This window comes from Siphateles boraxobius, unplaced genomic scaffold (genome assembly GCF_051911475.1).
Source record: "Siphateles boraxobius isolate OS27281-9 unplaced genomic scaffold, OSU_SipBor_1 2, whole genome shotgun sequence".
In the NCBI taxonomy this organism is placed as follows: Eukaryota; Metazoa; Chordata; class Actinopteri; order Cypriniformes; family Leuciscidae; genus Siphateles; species Siphateles boraxobius.
This window is the reverse complement of record NW_027508810.1, coordinates 8,798,399-8,821,635: the sequence shown is the minus strand read 5'-3', so window position 1 is coordinate 8,821,635 and position 23,237 is coordinate 8,798,399. Positions and strand designations below refer to the sequence as shown.

General features: G+C 37.8%; 1 protein-coding gene across 1 annotated transcript; it reads right to left on the bottom strand.

The window, feature by feature from the left end:
- Positions 1 to 5,719: 5,719 nt before the first annotated feature.
- Positions 5,720 to 21,435, bottom strand: fmr1 (fragile X messenger ribonucleoprotein 1). Its single transcript, XM_077235756.1, has 15 exons — positions 21,112 to 21,435; positions 19,496 to 19,548; positions 19,194 to 19,287; positions 18,995 to 19,066; positions 18,001 to 18,149; positions 17,776 to 17,869; positions 17,573 to 17,689; positions 15,988 to 16,158; positions 15,764 to 15,842; positions 15,542 to 15,654; positions 12,165 to 12,251; positions 10,356 to 10,554; positions 9,814 to 9,999; positions 9,512 to 9,591; positions 5,720 to 8,375 (listed from the first exon to the last, which is right to left on the bottom strand). The coding sequence occupies exons 1-15, from the start codon at positions 21,160 to 21,162 to the stop codon at positions 8,208 to 8,210; spliced, it is 1,713 nt and encodes a 570-aa protein (XP_077091871.1). The 5' UTR covers positions 21,163 to 21,435; the 3' UTR covers positions 5,720 to 8,207.
- Between the last annotated feature and the right edge of the window lie 1,802 nt (positions 21,436 to 23,237).

The following is a 23,237-nucleotide window of genomic DNA, read 5'->3' as shown; positions in this document are numbered from 1 at the left end:
AATTTTTTTCATCACGGATGCACCATATTGACAGGCGAATTGAGGTCATTCATGTTACATTATTCAGTTAATAAACCACAGGCAACGGATAATGATATAAGAAGGATAAGAAAGGATGTCTGTCTGTCTGTCTACATTTATCCATCTATTAGAAATAAATATGAAATCTTGCACTTGAAAAGCAGTATAAATATTGTAAATATAGAAATATACCAGTAATTTATTCTGTGCTTTCAAAGCTGCATTTTCAGCATCATTACTTGAGTCTTCAGTGTCACATGATCCTTCAGAAATCCATAATACCTTATTGATATAAACCATTTTTTTCGATTCTTTGATGATTCTTATAAAATTCAAAAGAACAGCATTTGTTTGAAGAGGATTAGTCTTTGCTCTCACTTTTGATAAATTGAATGTACCCTTGCTTAAAACAATCTATATTGTTAAAAGAGCTATATAAATGAATGTGACTTGCTGAATAAAAATATAAATTAAAAAATAAACGACACCAAATGCAGCCATCAGAGAATTTTTCAAAAACATAAAAAATCTTACCAAACTCAAACGCAGTGGTAGTGTGTGTATGTGTGTTTTATTTAGATTTTATTATGATTATATCCAATTACAATTTACAGTGTACATGCACATTGACTATAAGGGTACATATTTCTCTAAAAATACTAGGATATAATTTTGTTTTGTTTTAGATGACACATTAAATGGAGTAATAGAGTTAAACATAAAATGATGAGGGCAAGTTTAGCATATGCGATTCTTCACAATGAAACCAACTAAATTCTTACTAGCTTTCTGATGTCACTGTGATATAAAGCACACTTTAAAGATGGAGAACAGATATAGCGGCTGTGATGTAAAACCCAGACTGATGACGCTGGTGTGTGAGATTCGGCAGCAGGCTCAGTGTGTGGCCCCTGAATCCCACTTCACCACACACACACACGAGTCCGAGTCTCTCACACGCCAGGGGCTACAGAGAAATGAGTCACACGAGAGAGAGAGAGAGAGAGAGAGAGAGAGAGAGAGAGAGAGAGAGAGAGAGAAAGAGGAGAGAGAAAGAGAGAGAAAGAGGAGAGAGAGAGAGAGAAAGAGGAGAGAGAGAGAGAAAGAGGAGAGAGGGAGAGAGAGAGAGAGAGAGAGAGAGAGAGAGAGAGCGAGCAATAGTTATCACGGCATAAGTGTGGGCAGTGCTTTAGGAAAACGGTTCTGCAGGATCATAAACACACGCATTGTCTCACACATCTCATCACACAACATTTTAAATAACACACAAATTGGCTTTCTACCAAAACAGCGCACATCCGGCCACATCTATTCTATTCACACCCTGATCAACAAAAACATCAAGGACAAACAAAGGAAAATATTTGCATGTTTTGTAGACTTTAAAAAAAGCGTTCGACTCAATTTGGAATGATGGTCTACTATACACAATTCTACAAATTGGCATCGGCGAAAAAACGTTTGAAATTATAAAATCTCTGTTAGGCAACAGCAAAAGTGCGGTGAAAATCAGCAACCACAGAAGCGCATTCTTCCAGCAGGGCCGAGGAGTGAGGCAGGGCCGCAGTCTGAGTCCGACTTTATTCAACATCTACATCAATGATCTGACAACAGCTCTGGAGAGCTCTACTGTCCCCGGCCTCACTCTACAGCACACACAGGTCAGGGGTCAGAGGTCAGATGTCTGCTGTACGCGGATGATCTGGTCCTGCAGTCCCGCACACCTGAGGGCCTTCAGCAGAGCCTGTCGCTGCTGGAACAGTACTGTCACGACTGGGCCCTGACAGTCAATCTGGACAAAACCAGAGTCATGGTGTTCCAGAAGAAGGCCAGATCTCAGGAACACAAAGACCAGTTCCTGTATAAAGGCCAGGACCTGCAGCACAGCACTAGCTATAGCTATCTGGGCATCGACATCAGCACTTCGGGACGCTTCGGTCTGGCTGTCAAAACACTGAGTGAAAAGGCTCGGAGGGCTTTTTATGGTATACAGCCACGATGTGGCCACTCAAAATTACCCATTACAACCTGGATAAAATTATATAATTCAATAATAAAACCAATTATTTTATATGGATGTGAAATTTGGGGACCAACACTAAATTAAAAAAATTGGAATAAACCACCAGTAGCAAAAATTACAATTGGAAATTTGCTAAAATATTTTAGGGGTTCATAGAAACACGTCCACTGCCGCATGCAGGGCTGAGCTAGGGTTGTACCCGCTGAACATCGAGATCCAGAAGAGATGTGTTCAGTTCTGGCATCACCTCCATCAGTCTGATCCAGAGTCAGCCCTCCTCGCCAATGAAACCTAAGCAAAACCTCATCCTCTAAACCAGGGATCTCCAACACGTCGCTCGCGAGCCACCAGTAGCTCGGGGCCTGATTGAGGGTAGCTCGCCAAGGGGCCGTTCACATATCTCGTCTTTTGCGCGCTCAAGTTCGTTATTTCAAATGTAGAAAGTTCATAATTGAAGAGATGTGATAATTTTTTCCAGGCGCAGCGAAATGAAAAAATCTCAACTTTTCAGAATGCCGCAAACGCACCGCAGGTCAGCAACCAATCAGCTTAAGCATTTCCGTAACAACATTGAAAGCTCAGTTAACATGAAGGATGGGGATTCACCCAAACACTATGGGTGTTTTTCTCTTCTCCGCAAATAAATCTTGTAGCAGAGCCTAGGTAGCCTACAGCACGCGTTTTTCGGTGGTGGAAATCCATTAGCTACTAAAACTTCTTTGTCATTGTGGAGAGCGCAGTGGATCGTTGCATAACAACGACAGACGCTACAGGAAAATCGGACCAAATTTTACTATTAATAATAAAAGATAAGCTAATGTGCACTGTCTTTTAAAAAAAGTAGCTCTCAAATGAAAAAAGGTTGGAGACCCTTACACTCGCTCTTCAACTCGCCCATCAGACTACAATACCCACTGACTACAGCTATACAGCACCAAAACTATAATTAAAGAAATCGAAACACATCTAAAAGACACTCATGATGAGTCACTAAAAGCACATTTTGACCTCCAAAGTAAACTCCAATGTTACTCGACCCTCAATAGAACCACTACATTGGCCAGTTATCTATTTATTAAACATTTTAAAGAAAGACAAATCCTCTCCAAATACAGATTAAGTGACCGTGATCTAGAGATAGAGAAAGGAAGACGTAGACAGACATGGACAGAGAGAGAGCAGAGGATCTGTAGACACTGCGATCAGCACATAGAGGATGAGAAACACGTTCTGCTCATATGTACTAAATACACCAATATAAGAGAAACTTTTATGCTGTACAGTTGCACTAGCGGCTAAATATGTGCTAGCTATTCACAATGCCAGAGACAGCTAATTCTCAGGAGTGACCCACTATATTTAATCATCTATTATCTATCAGTCACAGAATCACGAGAAATAAAACCAGAAAGCCATTTTCATATAAAAACGTACAGCATTTTGTCATTGTTACTTTAAAATAAAAAAAAGATTATGTAATCTTCGTTGTGCAATAACAATTATCAATGTTCAATTAATGCAGTACGTTTTCTCTTCAAGTTAAAACACTTGACTGAGACAGAGCTGTGATAGATGTACAGCTTCTGTCATTACATACTAATTAAACAGTTCTGCAGGCATAATTTTAAGTGTTGCCATTAATTTCCTATACATTTATTAATGACTGCACAGGGAAAGGGAAAAATGAGAGAGAGAGAGAGAGAGAGAGAGAGAGAGAGAGAGAGAGAGAGAGAGAGATTTTGTGTATTTTTTTTTTTTTTGGGGGGGGGTTTATATAGATGATTTCTAAATCTTTTATTTTATTTATTACTATTTGTTTATTTTATTGTTATTGTTTTATGATATCAGTATTATTATTTTTGTGTACTAAATGTTCTAAATCATTTTCTATGTTGTTTTGATGCTTTGGCAATACAAAATGTATTTTTTTGTCATGCCAATAACGCTTTCTGAATTGGAGAGGGAGGGAGAGAGAGAGAGAGAGAGAGAGAGAGAGAGAGAGAGAGAGAGAGAGAGAGAGAGAGAGAGAGAGAGAGAGAGAGAGAGAGAGAGAGAGAGAGAGAGAGAGAGAGAGAGAGAGAGAGAGAGAGAGAGAGAGAGAGAGAGAGAGAGAGAGAGAGAGAGAGAGAGAGAGAGAGAGAGAGAGAGAGAGAGAGAGAGAGACTCCGGTCACTGCATGTGCTTTCTTGTGGTTGTTAGTGGATGGGAATCTAGGTCAGTCTGTTGGATCCATTGGGTGGATGATGGCATGGATTCCAGGATAAGGGCCCCAACAGACTTTGTTTGGGGTCGGAGGTAATTGGCCCTTTCCTCCTGCAAAAAGGAAGAGAGCATCTCCATTTCTGTCAGGTCTGGTGAAAATCCAGAGATGCGGGACCAAAACTGTTTTTTTTTTTTGGTTTTTTTTGCAATCTAGCTAACAGTGTCAAAGAAAGCAGAGGAAATGGTAAGATATTTAAGTAGCCAATGCGTATCCTCTTTACAGATTTATAGTTAAATACAAACTGCAGCTCCACCTATGTGGAATGGAAAGAGACATGACTGCGATATAGAATTTCTATGATCTTATAATGAAAGGCAAGAATCATTGTTCATTCTTAATATTTTATTAAACGTTAGTATGCAACGTGCCAAAACAATTACTTGAATCATACTTGTAATTATGCACCTAACTGAGGTGTACTATTGGTTTAAGCAATCATAAGTTCACTTGAATATAAAGCTAATGTTTTACTGTACTAAATAATATTTACAGACAGCCTTTTGTTCTTTATTTTGTGACGTTTCTCCTAAAAAAATAGAAAAGAAAAAGAAAGCCCATTCGGTGCAATAAGTGCACTTCTATGAGTGCAATTACTTCATAAATTTATTTGAAAGTTCAATATTCACAACAAAATATTTTTAAAAATGTATCATGGTTTCCAGAAAAATATGAAGCAGGAGAACTGTTTTCAACATTGGTAATAATGAGAAATGTTTCTTGAGCAGCAAATCATCATATTAGAATGATTTCTGAAGGATCATGTGACACTGAAGACTGAAAAGTCAGCTTTGATCACATTAAATACATTTTATAATATATTCAAATTAGTTATTTTAATTGTAATAACATGTACTAACATTGTAATAACATTTGATCAAATAAAAAGAACACTTTTGAACAGTAGTGTGTAATCATATATATATATATAAACTTCTGAATGCAGTCAAAACATACACCAGCATGAAATCTCACATCTTTAATAACAAGAATAAACAATCTTACCTGGCATGATTTTCCTTTTGAAATAATTCACATTAATTGCTATACAAAAGACAAACACTAGTTAATGGAGCAGCTACATTCAGGTAAAGCATCTCAATGTCAAAAGCGTCCCAATTTACCCTACGCCAGCATTCATTAGTTAAAGGAGCAGTTGCAGCGCCTTTGTTGTGCAGGATTCGGCTGAACTCCGAACAGCCAGTGCCAGAGCGCCACCAAGTGTTGGAACAAAGAAAACCGACAGCTACAAATGACCCGAGCACTGGCAACATGCATTTGACATGCAGAGGAAGCTGCTGATATTATAGAGGACTAATTAAATCTGCTGTCGCCTTTAATGACGCGCAGATTTATCGCCACATACGGAATTGTAAAACGTCCAATTCCCTGCGAGAAATAAAAAACACTTCAGATTGCAGAGGAAGATCAACCTTTATTTATTGAAACTGCTTGCATACAAAATATATTGCACTATAACCAAACAATGTCAACATAAAACCCAGTCTGTTCTGATATTATGTACAAAGAAATTATTACCCAAAGTGCAGTAACATACAAGGTCAGTCTACCTCAGTTCATTATCTACAGTATTTCATGTTTTTTTGTTTTGTTTTTCTTTTCAGCTCTTTTTCAATCACAATAGCCTATGATGTGTGCAAGAGATGGATTTACAATTTGTCATTTTCAAATACATTCCAAAAAATAAATAACTAGAAAACAGTCTGTTTGGCAACACTTCAAAGATTCGGAACAGTATTATTATTGTTATTATTATTTTTGGAACAGACTGCAGTGAACTGAGCCATCTTGCCAGTTTACTGCCCGCCGTGGACGTGCAGGCTTTTAAAAATACTGAGGAGTAAACCATTTAACACCTTATTTTTAAGTAAAGGCTAAATTTAAGAGCCCCACGAGAGGGGCCGGACACAGCCGGGGCCGCCTCGATTTCCGAGAGTGGTTTGTCTTTCCCGACCCACAATCCTCAGCCAGTCACAGGTTCTTTTGACGTCTCCGAAGCCTTTCGTTCCGTTTTCACAGGCAAATCACTTTAAAACTGGAGTAAAAGCTTAACAGGTAGAGCTGATAATCTGCCAAGGTGACTAGCGAGAGCACAGGAGCATAAAGAGAAGTCAAAACGTAGAGGAAAAATAGCAAAGAGGATAACAAACGACCGGTTTTCTTGCTGTACAGTCAAAGGAAAAGCAGAAAAACTACCATGGTTACCGTCACAGTAGGTTTCGAAAGAGTCGTGGGTTAAGAAACAGCATCGCGTCTTAAAAATGTAAACTAAAGTTTAATGCACAAGCACTAATCGGATAAGACAGACGGTTTTCATATCAAAGTTAACATCGTGTCGCCCCTTCTCCCTCTCGACGCGAATTCAGCTGCAAAAAGTACAGTAGACTCAAAATTAGCGAAGATATCTAAACTTCCGTTTAGTTATGTTGACAGCATACATGTGATTCACCTGCTGAGGAAGTCTCATCACATTCTAGTTTATTATAGGTTTATAGATTATAAAGTACTTGCAGAGTAACACAAACATGTTAAGTGCACATTTAAAGTTCAATCTAAAAAGAACAGCAACAATCTCTTAACGGATGACATAATATACAGAATGCAACCCCACAGTTCAACATTTTTCAGTCTATGATGAGCCATTGTTAGGATGAAGACAATGTTACAGAGAGTTGATATAAGTGCTTCAACACCTGATGCTGAAAAAATACAGCAGGAACGATGGCAGTTTACTGTGGCCAGCGTGAACGGAAAAGAAAAAGAGCATTTCCACCCTGTTTTGTGAGAGAAAAAAAAAATAAAATCACCTTGTGTCGTTTATCATGATGGGAGGTAAAATAAGAGAAATCGAGACATTTATTTAAAGGAACCTGCTTTGCTACTTCTAAATATATATATAAAAAAAAATCTGAATTGTTGTACAATGCAAAGATATGCTAAATCACTTACGTCACTGAATTAGCGTTGATATTCGTTCTGGGTGGTTGGTTACAATTTATGACTTCCACAGTTGACTAGGTTAGTTAGGTTAATACCTTTACTACTATGGTGAAATATAATCCGACTTGATAGAATCCTGCTTTTCAGACATACAAAATGTTCATGAATTACATGCAGCACAGAAAGAAAAAAAAACTATTTTTTTAGTCATCGGCTGAGATTTCAACACTCAGACAGGTGTTGTTCACGTCTTCTTCCCTGATTTAAACATCCAAATTATGATACTATCCACACTAGTTAAAGGCACAGATCCAGACAGGAGCATTTTTGTGTTGTTGTTGTTTACATGGTTTGCCATTTTTTTTTTCTTTTCTTTTTTTTTTGCTAATGATGTGGCTAAGATCTCACATCCGAATGGGCTCGAGTGACCACGGACACCAAAGCGCGTAAAAACAATGTATGCCATGAGATGTGGCATAAACTTGTGCCCCGAGCACTTGAGTTCATCCTCCAATGCGTTTCTTTCCCTTTATTGGACATTGTGGAAAACAAAAACTTTAAAAACCAATTGCTTGGAAAACATTTTTTTTTCTTTTTTTTTTTCTTTTTTTAAGTCACAATTCCATTTTCGAGAGACATTTAATCCACAGCTTCTTTAAGTTTCATAGGTAGTTATTTAGAAAGTCAATTAGAAAACCTGTAGCTTCAGTAGTGAGCTAGAGACCGGTCTCTCTAATCCACGAAGACTACCAAATTCCACACACCATACACCAAGAGACCTCGTCTTTTTACCCCCACTAACAATTACAAAGTGTGCTTTATGTCATGTCTTGCGACAGCCCTACTGACCTGGTTCTCTTTGGCCTAATGTGTCTCTAATGAAGAAGCATCTGGATTGGTGGAGCTGAGTGGGAGAATGAGGGGAAGTGGGCAATTTATTCTCTACGAAACGCCGTTCACAACGGCTTGGCTGTCGGGGACATCCTGCTTCTCTTTCTTTATCACTCTGTCCTTTATGGGTCTCTGCCGGTTGCCTCCGCTGTCTCCTGCCAGAGCTTGAGAGCCTCGGCTGGTGTGGACGCTCCTCTCGTTATTGCTGTCGATGCGGATCTGGCAAACGAACAGATTGGACAGGTTGTACAAGATGAAAGCTTTCACACATTAAGCAATGCATTTCTTCTTTTTAGTGGGGATGTCAAAAGTACCAATTCCAAATGAGTTTTTTGTGTTTTGTTTTTTTGGACACTGCTAATAATAACTCAAAAACGTCCAATACATGTCAATTGTTTATTTGTAAGTACCGTTTAATAACCACTTGGTTCCAACGTTTGAGGGTACGCTTAAAAAAAGAAAATGATACTTTTATTCTGAAAGGACGCATTAAATTAATCAAAATGACAGTAAAAACAATATATTGTTACAAAAGATCTCTATTTCAAATTAAGAGTGGTTTTTTTGAGCATTCTATTCATCAAAGAATCCTGAACAAAAAGTATCAAGGTTTATTTAACGTATTAAGCAGCACAACTGTTTTCAGCATTGATAATAATCAGAAATTAGCATATTAGAATGATTTCTGAAGGATCATTTGACACTGAAGACTGGAGGACTGATGCTTAAAATTCAGCTTTGATCACAAGAATAAATTACATTTCAAAATGTATATATAAAAAAAAAAAAATCACAATAATATTTCAAAATACTATTTTTTACTGTATTGATTTTCATTTTTAAAAATGCAGCCTTGGTGAGCATACAAAATAATAATAATAAAAATAAAATAAAAACCTCACCACACCTAAACTTTTGAATGGTAGTGTAAACCTAAAGTAATGTTCAATTTAGAAAAACTAAATGCCATGTAGTCTTCAGTATGCAAATTTGTATCAATATTTTAACCTTTTAAATAAAGTAGGGTGTTTAATAGCATATGAAAAAATACTTTTTTTTTAAATCATGAAAATTCACTGGTATTGTAAAAAATATCAAGACATGCATCAATACATTAAATTAACATAATTAAACTTAAAACAAAAACACAATGTATATCGCAAACATTACTGATAATCTAGTAGGCAAATATTTTAAAAATTTGGCATTAGCAACTAACAGACTTTTTTTATAGATAAATGACAGAAAAATGGTGTGTATATTGTAAATATTGTATTTAAACTTACGAAGTGCATTCTGCTATAATTATAGTGAATACATATTAGAAATAACCGATCATATATGTTGATTCAGACCTGCAATGAGTCTTCCTGGGGTCTCAGCTTTGAGTCTCTGGAACTACGAGAGCGGGACTCATTCCAGTGCATTTCTTCAGCTGATTAAAGACAAAAAAGACTATTACAAAAAACTAATACATGACTTAAAAATAAATAAATAAAAAGCAAAACGAGAGCAGCTTGTTAATGCTGAAATGTATAATGTACAGCCCATTTATACAAATCTAGATATCAACAGATTTACAATCAAGTATTTCACTTTTTTTTTTTTTAATTACTGTATGTGACCCTTCAGACAGGTAACCGCTTTAAAAACTGACTTTTGTATCCTCCTCCTCTTCCTCTCCCTCCACGACCCCGGGGTCCCCCGCCCCTTTTGCGCCCATCAGGGGCCCTTTTGGGGTAACCCATGGACTCCTCATCTGTGGGGGCCAGGGACCAGTCGCTGAGCTCATCTCTGTGGTCGGATTCGGTCTCAGATGCATTGGAGGCCTCAGAATTGGTGCCTGGGACAAATACAGTCCATAATCAAGAAACTGATAATCAGATAATTGGCACTACGCTTTAATTAGTGGATGAATGATGCTTAAATATCAAACCAACGGCTATTACTTTACAGAAAGTAATACTATCATATGAAAATTGGTGATATATGTTTTGTTTTTAACATTATTTTTGAATTAATTTGTTTACAATTTTAATAACCAACATGTTATCGAATTATATTTTAGTTCGGTTCAGTTCCCCTTTAATCTAAGACCTTTCTGTGAAACCAGGTCAACATATTTTAAGAGTGATGTTCAGGGCCACCAATTTCCAAAACTAGTTAAGCTCTACGCTTATCATTTGAGCCAGGTTATACCTGAGGCCAGTGTTGGGCCCCGTCTCCCTCTCCCTCCACGACTGAAGGGTTTGCCGCCCCCCCGTGACGGTCCCATCCCATTATCAGCCATGAAGGGTTTTTCCTTCTCAGGTCGTCCCGGCAGAACTCTGGGTCCTCCTCCGATCTGTCTGAGCTGTTCATCGATCTGCAGTCTCTCCATTCGCAGCTGATCAACCTCCTGAACAAGACCAAACAAACATGAACAATGCACCATCACACAAGAACAAAGAGGCTAAATCAGAGTAGTGAACATCACATGATCATCCTTGGGGCGTTAAGTATGTCACTAGTCAACAATTGCTGCTTTGCAACGACTACTAATGTGCTCTGTGATCAAAATCTGCTCAACGTGAAGAATAAGTATTCTGAAGAAAATGAAAAATGCTTATTCGAGCAGAACTCGAACCAACAACTGCACAAAACGACAAACGCTAAGGTCAAAAAACAACCCCAGGTGTCTATGATATTCTGGGGACATAAAGGAAATTCTTCTTGAGAAAGAATTTAATAATGCCTTACATTTCTAAGAAAAGGGTTTTCTTAGGAAAATGAGAGGCTTTGGATTATTATCTGATTGTATGGCAGTTCTATCAGAAAACTTGCTGATCAACTCAAACACCTCAAAGGCAGTTTGCGCTTTTATAAAGGTGCAGTAAGTGATTTCTGAGAAACGCTGTTGAAAGTGGATAGGACTGAGCAGCACAAGACATTTTGAACCAATCAGCAGTAGGGGGCGTGTCCACTCATGATGGGGGAGTAGAGAGAGTGAGAGACATTACAAAATCTCATAGGAATACAACTGGAAAAAGAAGGGTGATGATTAGAAATATTCTAATATTCCCACGTTATTATTAGAAAAGCTTTCCAGCGCTGGAGAGACCGAGGCGGGAAGGCTTGAAAACGGATGCCGAGGTTGCTTTGTTTCTGCTCCATACATGAGTTTTACTATAATCCCAGAATCAAGATATGCTGTTGTTGTAATGTTAGCTGTAACAGGACAGTTTTGAGTGTCATTGTTTGTCTGGAGCTGCTGTGCTGCTGGCGACTAACCACCAACTCTTGCTTGTATACTCTCTGTACTGTATGCTAATTTTTGTTCTTCCTTGTTATTCATTCGGCATCTTAGTTTTATTTTCGAGAAGCATTATTTTGCTTCGCTTCAGCTATGATGAAGAGACACTTCAGACACTTTGCCTTTCTGGGGCGGAGCAATGAAAGGAGGGGTGTGTTTGTTTGTGTTGATTTCAAATATCAACAGTGTTTTCTAGAAATAGTATTTCAATTATTTTTAAGAGCCTGTCTGGTGCATTCATTTGCACTCTCCAAAAAGTCATTAAACATCTTACTTTGTGGATTTACGATGAGTTTAAGGTCATGGTGATTTTTAAGAATATTCTTTTCAGGAACTCAACTCATCTAAAGTTTTGTCTAAAGAACTATCTTAAGAGAAAAATAGATGATAATATTCAAGGGAAATATTTTGGGGAATACAGTATTTTTAAACTTATTATTCAGTTAGAAATTAAAAAGAAAATATCAGTTTAGAAACATTTTATTCTCAAGAATGTTTGTGAGAATGCAGCCCATGGTCTCTAATCAATTCTTTATTGCAACACTATACATTTTTTTTTTTTTTGCCATTTTATTGACCGCCAAACGGGAACTGCAAATTAAACGGAAATAGTTAAACACCAAAGTTCAATAATCAGGGTTTAAGGATTATTTTAATCAATAACCCCAAGTATGATCAATAGTAATTATCCAAGCAACCTAAAAAGTGGTTCTTACCTTTAGATAATTCAGATGGTAGTCCAGCAGAATACGTGCATTTGAAATGCTTTCCTTTGTCCCAACAAACACAAACGGCACCATTCCCTGCAGTTGCAATTAAAGTATGGGAAGTTAGAGTAAATTATAATTTGTCAGCATGAATGATAAATTCCATATTGGATAAATACACAGTCGACTTAGGAGTAGGTTGTACATATACAGGTCCTTCTCAAAAAATTAGCATATTGTGATAAAGTTCATTATTTTCCATAATGTAATGATAAAAATTAAACTTTCATATATTTTAGATTCATTGCACACCAACTGAAATATTTCAGGTCTTTTATTGTTTTAATACTGATGATTTTGGCATATAGCTCATGAAAACCCAAAATTCCTGTCTCAAAAAATTAGCATATTTCATCCGACCAATAAAATAAGTGTTTTTAATACAAAAAAAGTCAACCTTCAAATAATTATGCTCAGTTATGCACTCAATACTTGGTCGGGAATCCTTTTGCAGAAATGACTGCTTCAATGTGGCGTGGCATGGAGGCAATCAGCCTGTGGCACTGCTGAGGTGTTATGGAGGCCCAGGATGCTTCGATAGCGGCCTTAAGCTCATCCAGAGTGTTGAGTCTTGCGTCACTCAACTTTCTCTTCACAATATCCCACAGATTCTCTATGGGGTTCAGGTCAGGAGAGTTGGCAGAACAAATTGAGCACAGTAATACCATGGTCAGTAAACCATTTACCAGTGGTTTTGGCACTGTGAGCAGGTGCCAGGTCGTGCTGTAAAATGAAATCATCTCCATAAAACTTTTCAGCAGATGGAAGCATGAAGTGCTCCAAAATCTCCTGATAGCTAGCTGCATTGACCCTGCGCTTGATAAAACACAGTGGACCAACACCAGCAGCTGACATGGCACCCCAGACCATCACTGACTGTGGGTACTTGACACTGGACTTCAGGCATTTTGGCATTTCCTTCTCCCAAGTCTTCCTCCAGACTCTGCCACCTTGATTTCCAAATGACATGCAAAATTTGCTTTGGACCACTGAGCAACAGTCCAGTGCTGCTTCTCTGTAGCCCAGGGCAGGCGCTTCTGCCGCTGTTTCTGGTTCAAAAGTGGCTTGACCTGGGGAATGTGGCACCTGTAGCCCATTTCCTGCACACGCCTGTGCACGGTGGCTCTGGATGTTTCTACTCCAGACTCAGTCCACTGCTTCCGCAGGTCCCCCAAGGTCTGGAATCGGTCCTTCTCCACAATCTTCCTCAGGGTCCGGTCACCTCTTCTCGTTGTGCAGCGTTTTTTGCCACACTTTTTCCTTCCCACAGACTTCCCACTGAGGTGCCTTGATACAGCACTCTGGGAACAGCCTATTTGTTCAGAAATGTCTTTCTGTGTCTTACGCTCTTGCTTGAGGGTGTCAATGATGGCCTTCTGGACAGCAGTCAGGTCGGCAGTCTTACCCATGATTGCGGTTTTGAGTAATGAAACAGGCTGGGAGTTTTTAAAAGCCTCAGGAATCTTTTGCAGGTGTTTAGAGTTAATTAGTTGATTCAGATGATTAGGTTAATAGCTCGTTTAGAGACCCTTTTCATGATATGCAAATTTTTTTAGATAGAAATTCTGGGTTTTCATGAGCTGTATGCCAAAATCATCAGTATTAAAACAATAAAAGACCTGAAATATTTCAGTTGAAATGAAATTTCATTTATTTTTATGACTTTGCCTGTGTGCCAAAATTTGGCACAGGTCTGTATTTTTATTGGAATTTTACTATTTCACCCCTATTTATTTTAAAAATACATATTTTTTGCACTAGGTACACAAAATACTTCCTCTCAGCACCTTTTGGACAAAAAATGTCCACATTGAAACCAATTAAAACCCAGGGCCATTTAACTATATAATGATGGAATCTTTGTTAAGAGGCTTTCATTCTGTTGGCAAGGCTTCACAATTTAAATTTTTACTAGCTGGCACCATTTTCTCAGGTTTGGCCTATAAAGCAAATACTCACTTTATTCCTGTTTTCTGCTTCTGCATATTATAGAGCATATTAAACTATGCAACGATAATTGTGTGGGTGTGTTGGTATGGATGTCAGGGTGTGGTTTGTTTGCGTGTAATAAAAAAAAAATGTGTGTTTGTTTGTAATATTTGAGAGAGAAACTCAACTGTATATAACAAATCCAACCACTGTGCGCACCAGTTGGGGTTTGCTGCATCTAATGGGGAAAATCTGTTACTGCGCCCAAACAAGCACATTTTGTGAGATAACCTCAAATTTGGAACACAACTTGTTTAGATTTATGGCTTTGATTTTCTAGCCATTAGAGTTCAACATGTTTCATCAAATATAAATTGCATATAAAATAATGTTCATGATAATTTTCATAAACTTAAACCTATAGAACTTTTTTTTTTGGTTTTACTTTAAAATGAGACCAAACTTAAGTCTTCATATTTTTATGACAGTTTTTTGACACTGACATTTTTGTGACAATATATATATATATATAAAAGGCATGAAGTACATGGTCTCATTTGATAGAAAACCTTTAAAATTGAGGAAAATAGATTTTGATCATGTTTGGAGGTTCTTATATTACAACACTGTGGAGAAAACCCCAGAAAAGTGATGAAATTTATTGATCTATTATGCTTGTTATTCATGCTTGACATAATGACTATTAGAATTATATATTACAGGACATAAAATCTAGTTTGGGCTTGTTCACAATCATGACAACTGCATCTGGGCAATGTTTCCATTAGTTGAACATTCAAAAGACGTTGGAAAACACTGATCCATGATCGCGATGCGATCGGATCCCTGAGGTTCCATATTCGCCAAGCAGCATTTCATATTTTACTCCGTGAGGATTTTCTCCAGAGCTACGCATCATGTTATGTTGTTTGTGGGCTGGATTGAATCGAGACAACCTGCTCTAAATAAAGATGCGCGATTTACTATGGTTTACTAATACTAATTGCAAAGTTACAATATAGAACATGGTGCAAAAGCCTCATCTGTACACTGTTTACTAGTGTTTTACGTGATCAAATTGCGATCGGTTCGTGAGATTGGTCATATTTAGTGACTACTGATCGAATCATAGAATGTGACTATCGGCCATTATCAATCTGCAGCCGATTGATCGGAGCAACTCTAAGATATATCATTTATATATATTTATTTCTACATACATACACACTCGCTAGATTGCATTGTAGATGGCTTTGAAATATGTATTCCTAAAATTGATTAGCAGGCTATAATACAGTCTTCACCAATTACTATGAATTAATGCATTTTCTCATGCATCATCACTTCTGCCACCCATAAATACAACAACGAGTGTGTTCAGCCGCCCACTCACTGACCTCCTCTAATGGAGAAGGCTTTTTGTCATTTTCAGGTTCCACTCGAACTCTGACAACTCCCGATTTATCCACAACCTCTTGAATCAGCTTCCCACTCTTGCCAATGACTTTTCCTGCAGGACAGAGGTAGAACATAATTTAATGATTCACATTACACATCAGGGTGCAGGACAGAAAGTCCAGTCCGTGAAGGAGAACGTTGTTCATCTCGTTTGTCCTCACCGACTAAATTCTTAGGAACTTTGATAATATCTTCAGCAAACTCCAGGTAGCTTCTGGCCTTCCGTACAGCTTCCTGGTCCTGGAATTGAAACAAAATTCATCACAAAGATCCATCAAGACATCTCAGATATGAGTTTTAGGCTCACATATTCTACCAGCCATCACATTTAATTGACTTAAATTAATTGACTTCTACACCAGAAAGTCCACAATAAAGCAGTTACCTCTCCATAGATGTGAAACGTGCAGGTCTCTTCATCCAGATCTATGGTTGTGACCCCAGGAATCTTTCGGGCTTGCTGGATATTCGCCCCATGGGTGCCAATGGCCAATCCCATGAGGTCATCACGCACCACAAACTGCTCATGGAACCTTGAAGCCAGTTGTCGAGAGCTCTGGAAAGGAATAAAAAAAAATAAAAAAAATTAAGTGAATGTTGTACTGAATGGAAAACCATGATGGCATGCGTTTTAAAAGTGGTAAATTTTTTAGATATTAGCTGTTTAAATGTTATGGTTAAAAAAATGCATGTTCAGTTCAGTTGTGACTTTAGAGGAGGATATGCAAATCTACAGCATTAGATTTTGAGCACATTTTCACATGTGAAATTGCAGCGCTGCTTGATACACAAGAGTGCTTTCTGTACAAAACTCAACAGTGGGTTCAAAAGCCCTCAGCAACCCAGCTACACTTGTACCGAGAAAAAAAAAAAAAAAAAAAATTAATCCAGCACTGTTTCGCCACACATTTGATAGCCTTCTCCAAATCTTCTCCAAATCAAACACACTTATGCAAAGAAATATCTGCATTAATTAAGTAGTTGTTATTTTATGGGCATACTTTAATCAAATCAAAGAGATGATTTTTAAAGACATTTCAAAACATAACACACATACAAATTCAAACATTGGTTGAAACACTACAATTTAATTCATTAAAAAAACTATTCAATGCCTCATATGATCTAATTTGAAATATATATTTAAACTTCTCATGACAACATAAAAGGTCTTTCATGTCTTGTTTTGCACCATTGCTGTTAAACAAACTAAAATTGAAAGTGCAACAGGGCTTTGTGTCCTTATCAAAAGACTGTTTGCGCTGCGCAAAGAGAAGTGTGCACTTTTCTCATGCATTAAGCACGTGATCAGCTCTGTGTCTCAGACCCCAGTGAATGAATGCAGTGAACTCCATCTGTGCACAACTCTCAAACGTGCACCAGATTAATGAATTTAACTTCAAAATGTACAAAGTTATATATATATGTGTGTGTGTGTGTGTGTGTGTGTGTGTGTGTCCAGGTCAATCCATCACATTCAACTGCGTTTTCACCCCAAGTGTGTATTATTTGATCACAATATTGTATACACAAGATTTCATTATACACATTTTAAGAGCTAAAACAATACCTATATGGAGCCAATACATCTGTAAATATAGCTCTGCATATCAACAGAGTATCATATTACGCCATAGCAGGAGCATGGGCCATCACAGCGGTGCATATATGCACGTAATACCCTTTTGCACCTTTTAAATATAGACTTTCTCTACAGCCATTTCATGCCATTAGTGTCCAGTGATATGCTGCATGACTTTATAATAGTAAGAAATAAACCAGCGAAAGTCATCAGCAACAACACTATCAGTTTCATTACAGCAATTTCAGTTACATTACAGCAATAAAATATGATTGCACTACTGCAAAACAACAAGTATTTTACAGTAAGGTCAGTAAGGTCTTTGTGGACTAGTCGTGAGTGAGTGTGTTGAACCTGACACTAAACGTCAGGGAGTCCAGTACAGTACCTCCAGCTGTCTGGTTGCTTCCTCATTCCTCAGTATCAGCGTCAGCTTTGTGCGCAGACTCCTGAAGTGCATGTCACTCAACATGCCTATTCGCTTTGAGGTGACCTCATTAACAGACTGAAAGAGAAAGAAAACAACACACTTAAGAAAACGTCAAAAGTCATACATGCATTCAAAATTGGATTCGAAACATTGCAAGTTACCAAAATAACCAACTGCTTTTCTTCCGAGTCATAAGTGACGTTAAAGGCTCCGATCGCTTTTTTAAAGTCTTTATGTGCCGAGTCTTTTGCACACCTATCCAAAAACAAAAACAATAGTTAAGCGTGTACCACACACACAAATTTGTGTGATATCATCCTGGTTTAAAGTTTGAAACAAAAGACAAACAAAGAATTTACTTCAATATTTAAAAGACATGAACTTACATCTGTCTCAAGTCTTCAGGAACATCTAGTCGGATTTTGAGAAAGGTGTTCTTTGATGCTGCTTTGTTGGGGTTCACAGGTCGTAGCCTCTCTAATGTGACGATTTCATTTAGCGTTGCATCACAGGCTGCGTATTCTATCACATAAAACTAAGTGCAAGACAGAGCAATGAAACAGTTACAATACATCACATGAATCAGCATTCAACTTCATGCCTATTTCACGAGTTTACACGTACATGAAATTAGATGAAGTAATTTATGCGTATTTGGCGTGCTGACCGGGAGAGGGCTCCGAGCTCGGAATTTGGCCCGAACCCAGAGTACCCCCCCTCCCCCCTCCCTTTTGACTGGGATAGAAAACTAGCCAGGAGTGAGGTGATGGGGTGGTGGAGGGATGCTGTGAAACTGTCATGGGACAGAGGTGAGGGAAGGCTATATTTTTACCGGCTTCCTCTTGAGTCGATTGGTTGATTACCTGAATGTGCTCCTCCCGAACTTTGTTACATAAAACTTCATGTATAGTATTCAGGAGAACCCTTACTGTAGCTCACTATCATTGTAATGACCATGTTTATGCGTTACATATTTTGCTTGTACTTATTTGAACATCAACTAATAAAATGGAATCTTCTACTTCAACAGACATTATGTAGCTCCGCCCCTTTTCAGCGCTGCGCTCCTTCTGTCTTCCAGTTTGTATTTCTACAGCATGAAGGTAAAATCTTATGGATTTATGAATAAACCACTCCTTCCCGATCTACTGGCATTTATGACAAATTCTTCATACTTCAAATATTATAATGCTCATGATAACTTGTTACAATAAGTATATCCATTTCACCAGGGATGCCATTGAAATATAAGCTACAGAGCTACCGCTGAAACTAAGTTCGAAGACAAAATTGTGAAGATGCTCGTTTCTATGGCGCATAAAGTCTATAGAAAAGGGGCGGGGCTAAATAAAGTCTATATAACAATACAAAATCGCTTACCTCGCCTTTCACCATGCGAACTTTGGCTAGCCACCATCCACAAGGCTCCTTATCATTGGCCCTGGAGTAAACCTGTGGAAGAGACAGGTAAAAGGTAAATATGCAAAAAAGGGCACTATAGACTTTAGTGCATGTGTGTAATATTTGTTTAAGGTTTAAAGAACGTTTTCCATGTTGAACAATCTTTGGCAGCCCATACCTCCACTTCATCGCTCTCGTTTATCTCTTTCTGAAAGCCGGTTGGAGGTGGAAACCGAACATCTTGGAAAGAAATCTGTCGTTCTGGCTGCCAACTGCAAAGCAATAAAACATTTTTTTTTTAAAAACGGTTTATTTTTTTCTTTTAAATTAAATTACATATTTTCATACACATTGCATTAGGAAACATTCCGATCAGAAATCACAGAGTTATATATACATGTATGACAAGTATATATTTATATTGAAGACAATATAAAACTGTACATCTGAAAATGAAACTATTCATTTGTTGGTACTCACTTGTTCTCAAAAGACACTGTGACTGTACACTCCTGAACATCCTTAATATAAGCCTGGAAGAAATAATGAGGTATTAATTATGCACTGATCTTGCCTCACAACCTAGACAAGACTGCATTTTTGGAGGGCATCAAAGGTGCCTATAAACAAGTCTTGGAGTTTATTTCTACTTTACACTTGGAACAAATTAGATATCGTTTGAAGGGTACATTTTAGTGGTTTGGCAAATACTGGCACCCTTTTCAGAATCAGAATCAGAAAGAGCTTTATAATATATATATATTATAAATACTGGCACCCTTTTACCGATTATCTTGATGGAAACCATATGGACTAATGCATCATTTTGGTAAAGTAATGTTTTAACATTTCTTCCTCATACCTTTTTCAATACAATGTAAACTGGTCTGGTATGGGGGGTTTGTGATGTGCTGTCGTTTTCCTTCTTTCTCTCCAATTCTTTTTTTATTTGTATATGTATGCGCAAAAGAAGATTGCAAATCCTTCTTTTAAAGTTGTCTTCCAATAAAACATTTGACAAAAAACAGCCCACACTGAATGAGATCTACAGAATTGTATCATTCTGAGAAATTTAATTTCTTGACTTTCACATTACTTTTCTAGCATTCCATTAAACCAGGAAAATTATCGTTTCAAGTGTATTATTATATAAAATGGATTATAGAAAAAAAAAAAAAAAAAAAAATATATATATATATATATATATATATATATATATATATATATATATATATATATATATATATATATATATATAAACTGAATAAAACAAGTCTTCTATGAATTTTGTAGGACTGTCTGTATTAATTTCAATTACTTTTCCCAGGTATGGAAACAAGCATTTTAAAATCCCCTGTTATTCCATAAACATGGAAAAATGGCTGATTTGTAACCTTTTACAGTACTATTCTAACCGCCCATAAATACATGAAAATTATAATTTCTAGTTTATTATTATGAATATTATTTTGAGTGGGTCATAACTTGAAATATTTTCGGATTGTATTCATTTCAGCCACTTTTCCCAGACGTGGGAAATTTTGAAATTCACTGATATGTAACGTTACAAGTATTCCATGAACATGAGAAAAAATTGTCTGCTTTAGAAGCTGCTACAACATTACAACTTCTTTGTCCTAAACTGCATAGATAACGCCATTTTAAAGCATTCAGACTCGGGAAACATATCAATTAATTTTAATACCATTTACATTGTCATGTTACGCTTTAAAGGTTTAGAGCCATACAGATGTTTTTAAAATATAAAATGAAATACATTACATCAATCGCCCATAAGTGGAACTCAGAGTAATGTTACCATACACAGATGCAAACAAAACCGAGCCAGCTGACAGATTCCGGTGTTGACACACTTGATATGCATTAATAATACACATGATATCGAATAATTTCGATGAATCTTTAACGCCTATTCATGCAAACACACGTCGAAGAGGCCTCGAAGGCCTACTGCACCATCGTGCATTTGGGCTCTGCATTCACGACGAACTGGATCAAAATTTACACATATTATTTGCATCATCCGTTGAGTTAGGCACACACAGGAGGCATATAAGACGAGATCTGAAGCCCACCTTGTAGAAAGCTCCACTCGCCCCTCGCACTTCCACCGCGAGCTCGTCCATGTCTCCAGTAATCTAATACACAACTGATCACAGCTGCAGCAGACGCGCGCGCTCTGTAACACACAACAGCCTTATGTTCGGACGGTGTCGTAACTACCGTGTGTACCGATGTTTGTGCTCGTTTTCAATGAAATGAAAGCAAAACATTGATGTGTAAACGGTCTGCAGCGGCCGCTGTTGAATGCATCGATGTAAACACAAGAGCCTCCCTATTTCCCCCCCGTCACGTGACACAGGCCCGCTTCCCTTATGTCGAGAAGCCACGCCGCCGTCACGTGACACGCGTCAGCTTTGCTTCTTCTGCACGCCACTTTTCTGCAATTAAATTAGATTGACGTGGGACGGGTTATTTTTAAAAATCCAAAATATAGAATATTCAAAAATATCCCGTTCCCTTTTTACTTCTTTTAGACAATATGATTCAACAACATAATGAATAACAACCATTAACAACCAGGAAAAAAATAATACACTAAAAAATAATGTGCTGCCCTGTTTCTCACATTAATACTAAAGTTGGATTTCATAGGCAGTAGCCTGTTTTTAATAATCCTTATTATAATTTTTGAAGCAAAAAAAGTAGGCTACATTTAACATAGTGCCCTATCTTGCACCCAGAGCAATTGACTTTGTACACCGACGCATGTATCATTCGTATTTTGCACCCACGCAAAGCGGACTTTTCCCTCCAGGGAAATCATTGCTGTGTCCATGACGATGGGAAAAATAGGCATAGCTTCCACATTTACCCAAATTATTATATGCATGTTTAACCGAAGCTAATTTGGGTGGGTTTGTCCCATCCCCAATGTCACTTCTCTTTCTTTTACGGCCCTGACGAGAACGTCGATCTCGTTGGCTGAGAAATGCGCCGTTATAATAGTATTGCGCCATGCCCATGGAACAAGCGCACCTCATCATGTTCATCATGCTCTTAAAGGGAATGTGATATAAAGCTCTTATTGGTTTGTTTCCCGTTACGCCCAAACCACATGAATAATGAAGCTACTTCAGACCAACCCCTTTTAGATTTGCGTCGAGCGCAAGAGTCATTTATCCCGCCGATTAAATAGCAACAGCGCCGAGATCCGCCCACAAAGTTACTTGCGCTTTGCGCTTGACACTTGCGTTTTAGATCGTTAAAATAGGGCCCATAGTGAGTCTTGAACACTGTCTAGTAATACATTTCAGTATTTTACACCAAAATAATGGAGAGAATGCCAATATTGCGTGTTTTGGGCAATATGTTATGAAAGAGATAAGAGAAAAGAGAAAGAGAAAGAGATAACATAATACGCCATGGCAATAATTGCCAACATTTTCATAATAATTTTTCATTTCACCAAACATGATTTACTGTAACTCCTGGTGTCCTACAGTCCAAATGTATTAAATCAATGCTGTTTTGTAACAGAAAGTCATATTCTGAATTAGAAACCCTGTTACATTTTCCTGAGATAATGAACATTAGCACTCAATACATATGTTGTTTGGCACTGGGCAAGTCGGCTATAAATATTATCAGTTGTCAAGTAAGGTTAAAAAGGTTGGATGATCCGGAAATAAGACGTAGGGAAGATTAACGTATGCAAAATGTGCTGCTGAAGAATCCTGTGTGCGCCATGGAAAAGTCGATCATAGAGGAAATATCACTCGAAAAAAAAATTATGAAACTGCGTTTGTCATATTTTGATTACACGGTTTGAAGGGAAAGATCCCTGGAAAAGACATCATTATTGAAAAGTTCGAGGGTACAAGCTGCAGAGGAAGGCCGCCAATGAGAGGGATCGGTACGATCACAACGACGACAGGACGGATGCTGGAGGATCTCATCAGACTAGCACAAAACACAATCCTTTTGATTTTTTTAGTCTATCAAGTCACTAAGACTTGAGCCCAAATTAATGGGACATGTACATAACATGTACATTGATCAGCCACAAAATTAAAACCACCTGTCAGATCTTCCATGCCAACAGAGGCATCCATGGATCGGATTTTTTTATACAGCAGATCCCATAGATGCTCAATCCAATTGACATCTGGGGAACTTGGAGGCCAAGGCAACAGTTTCA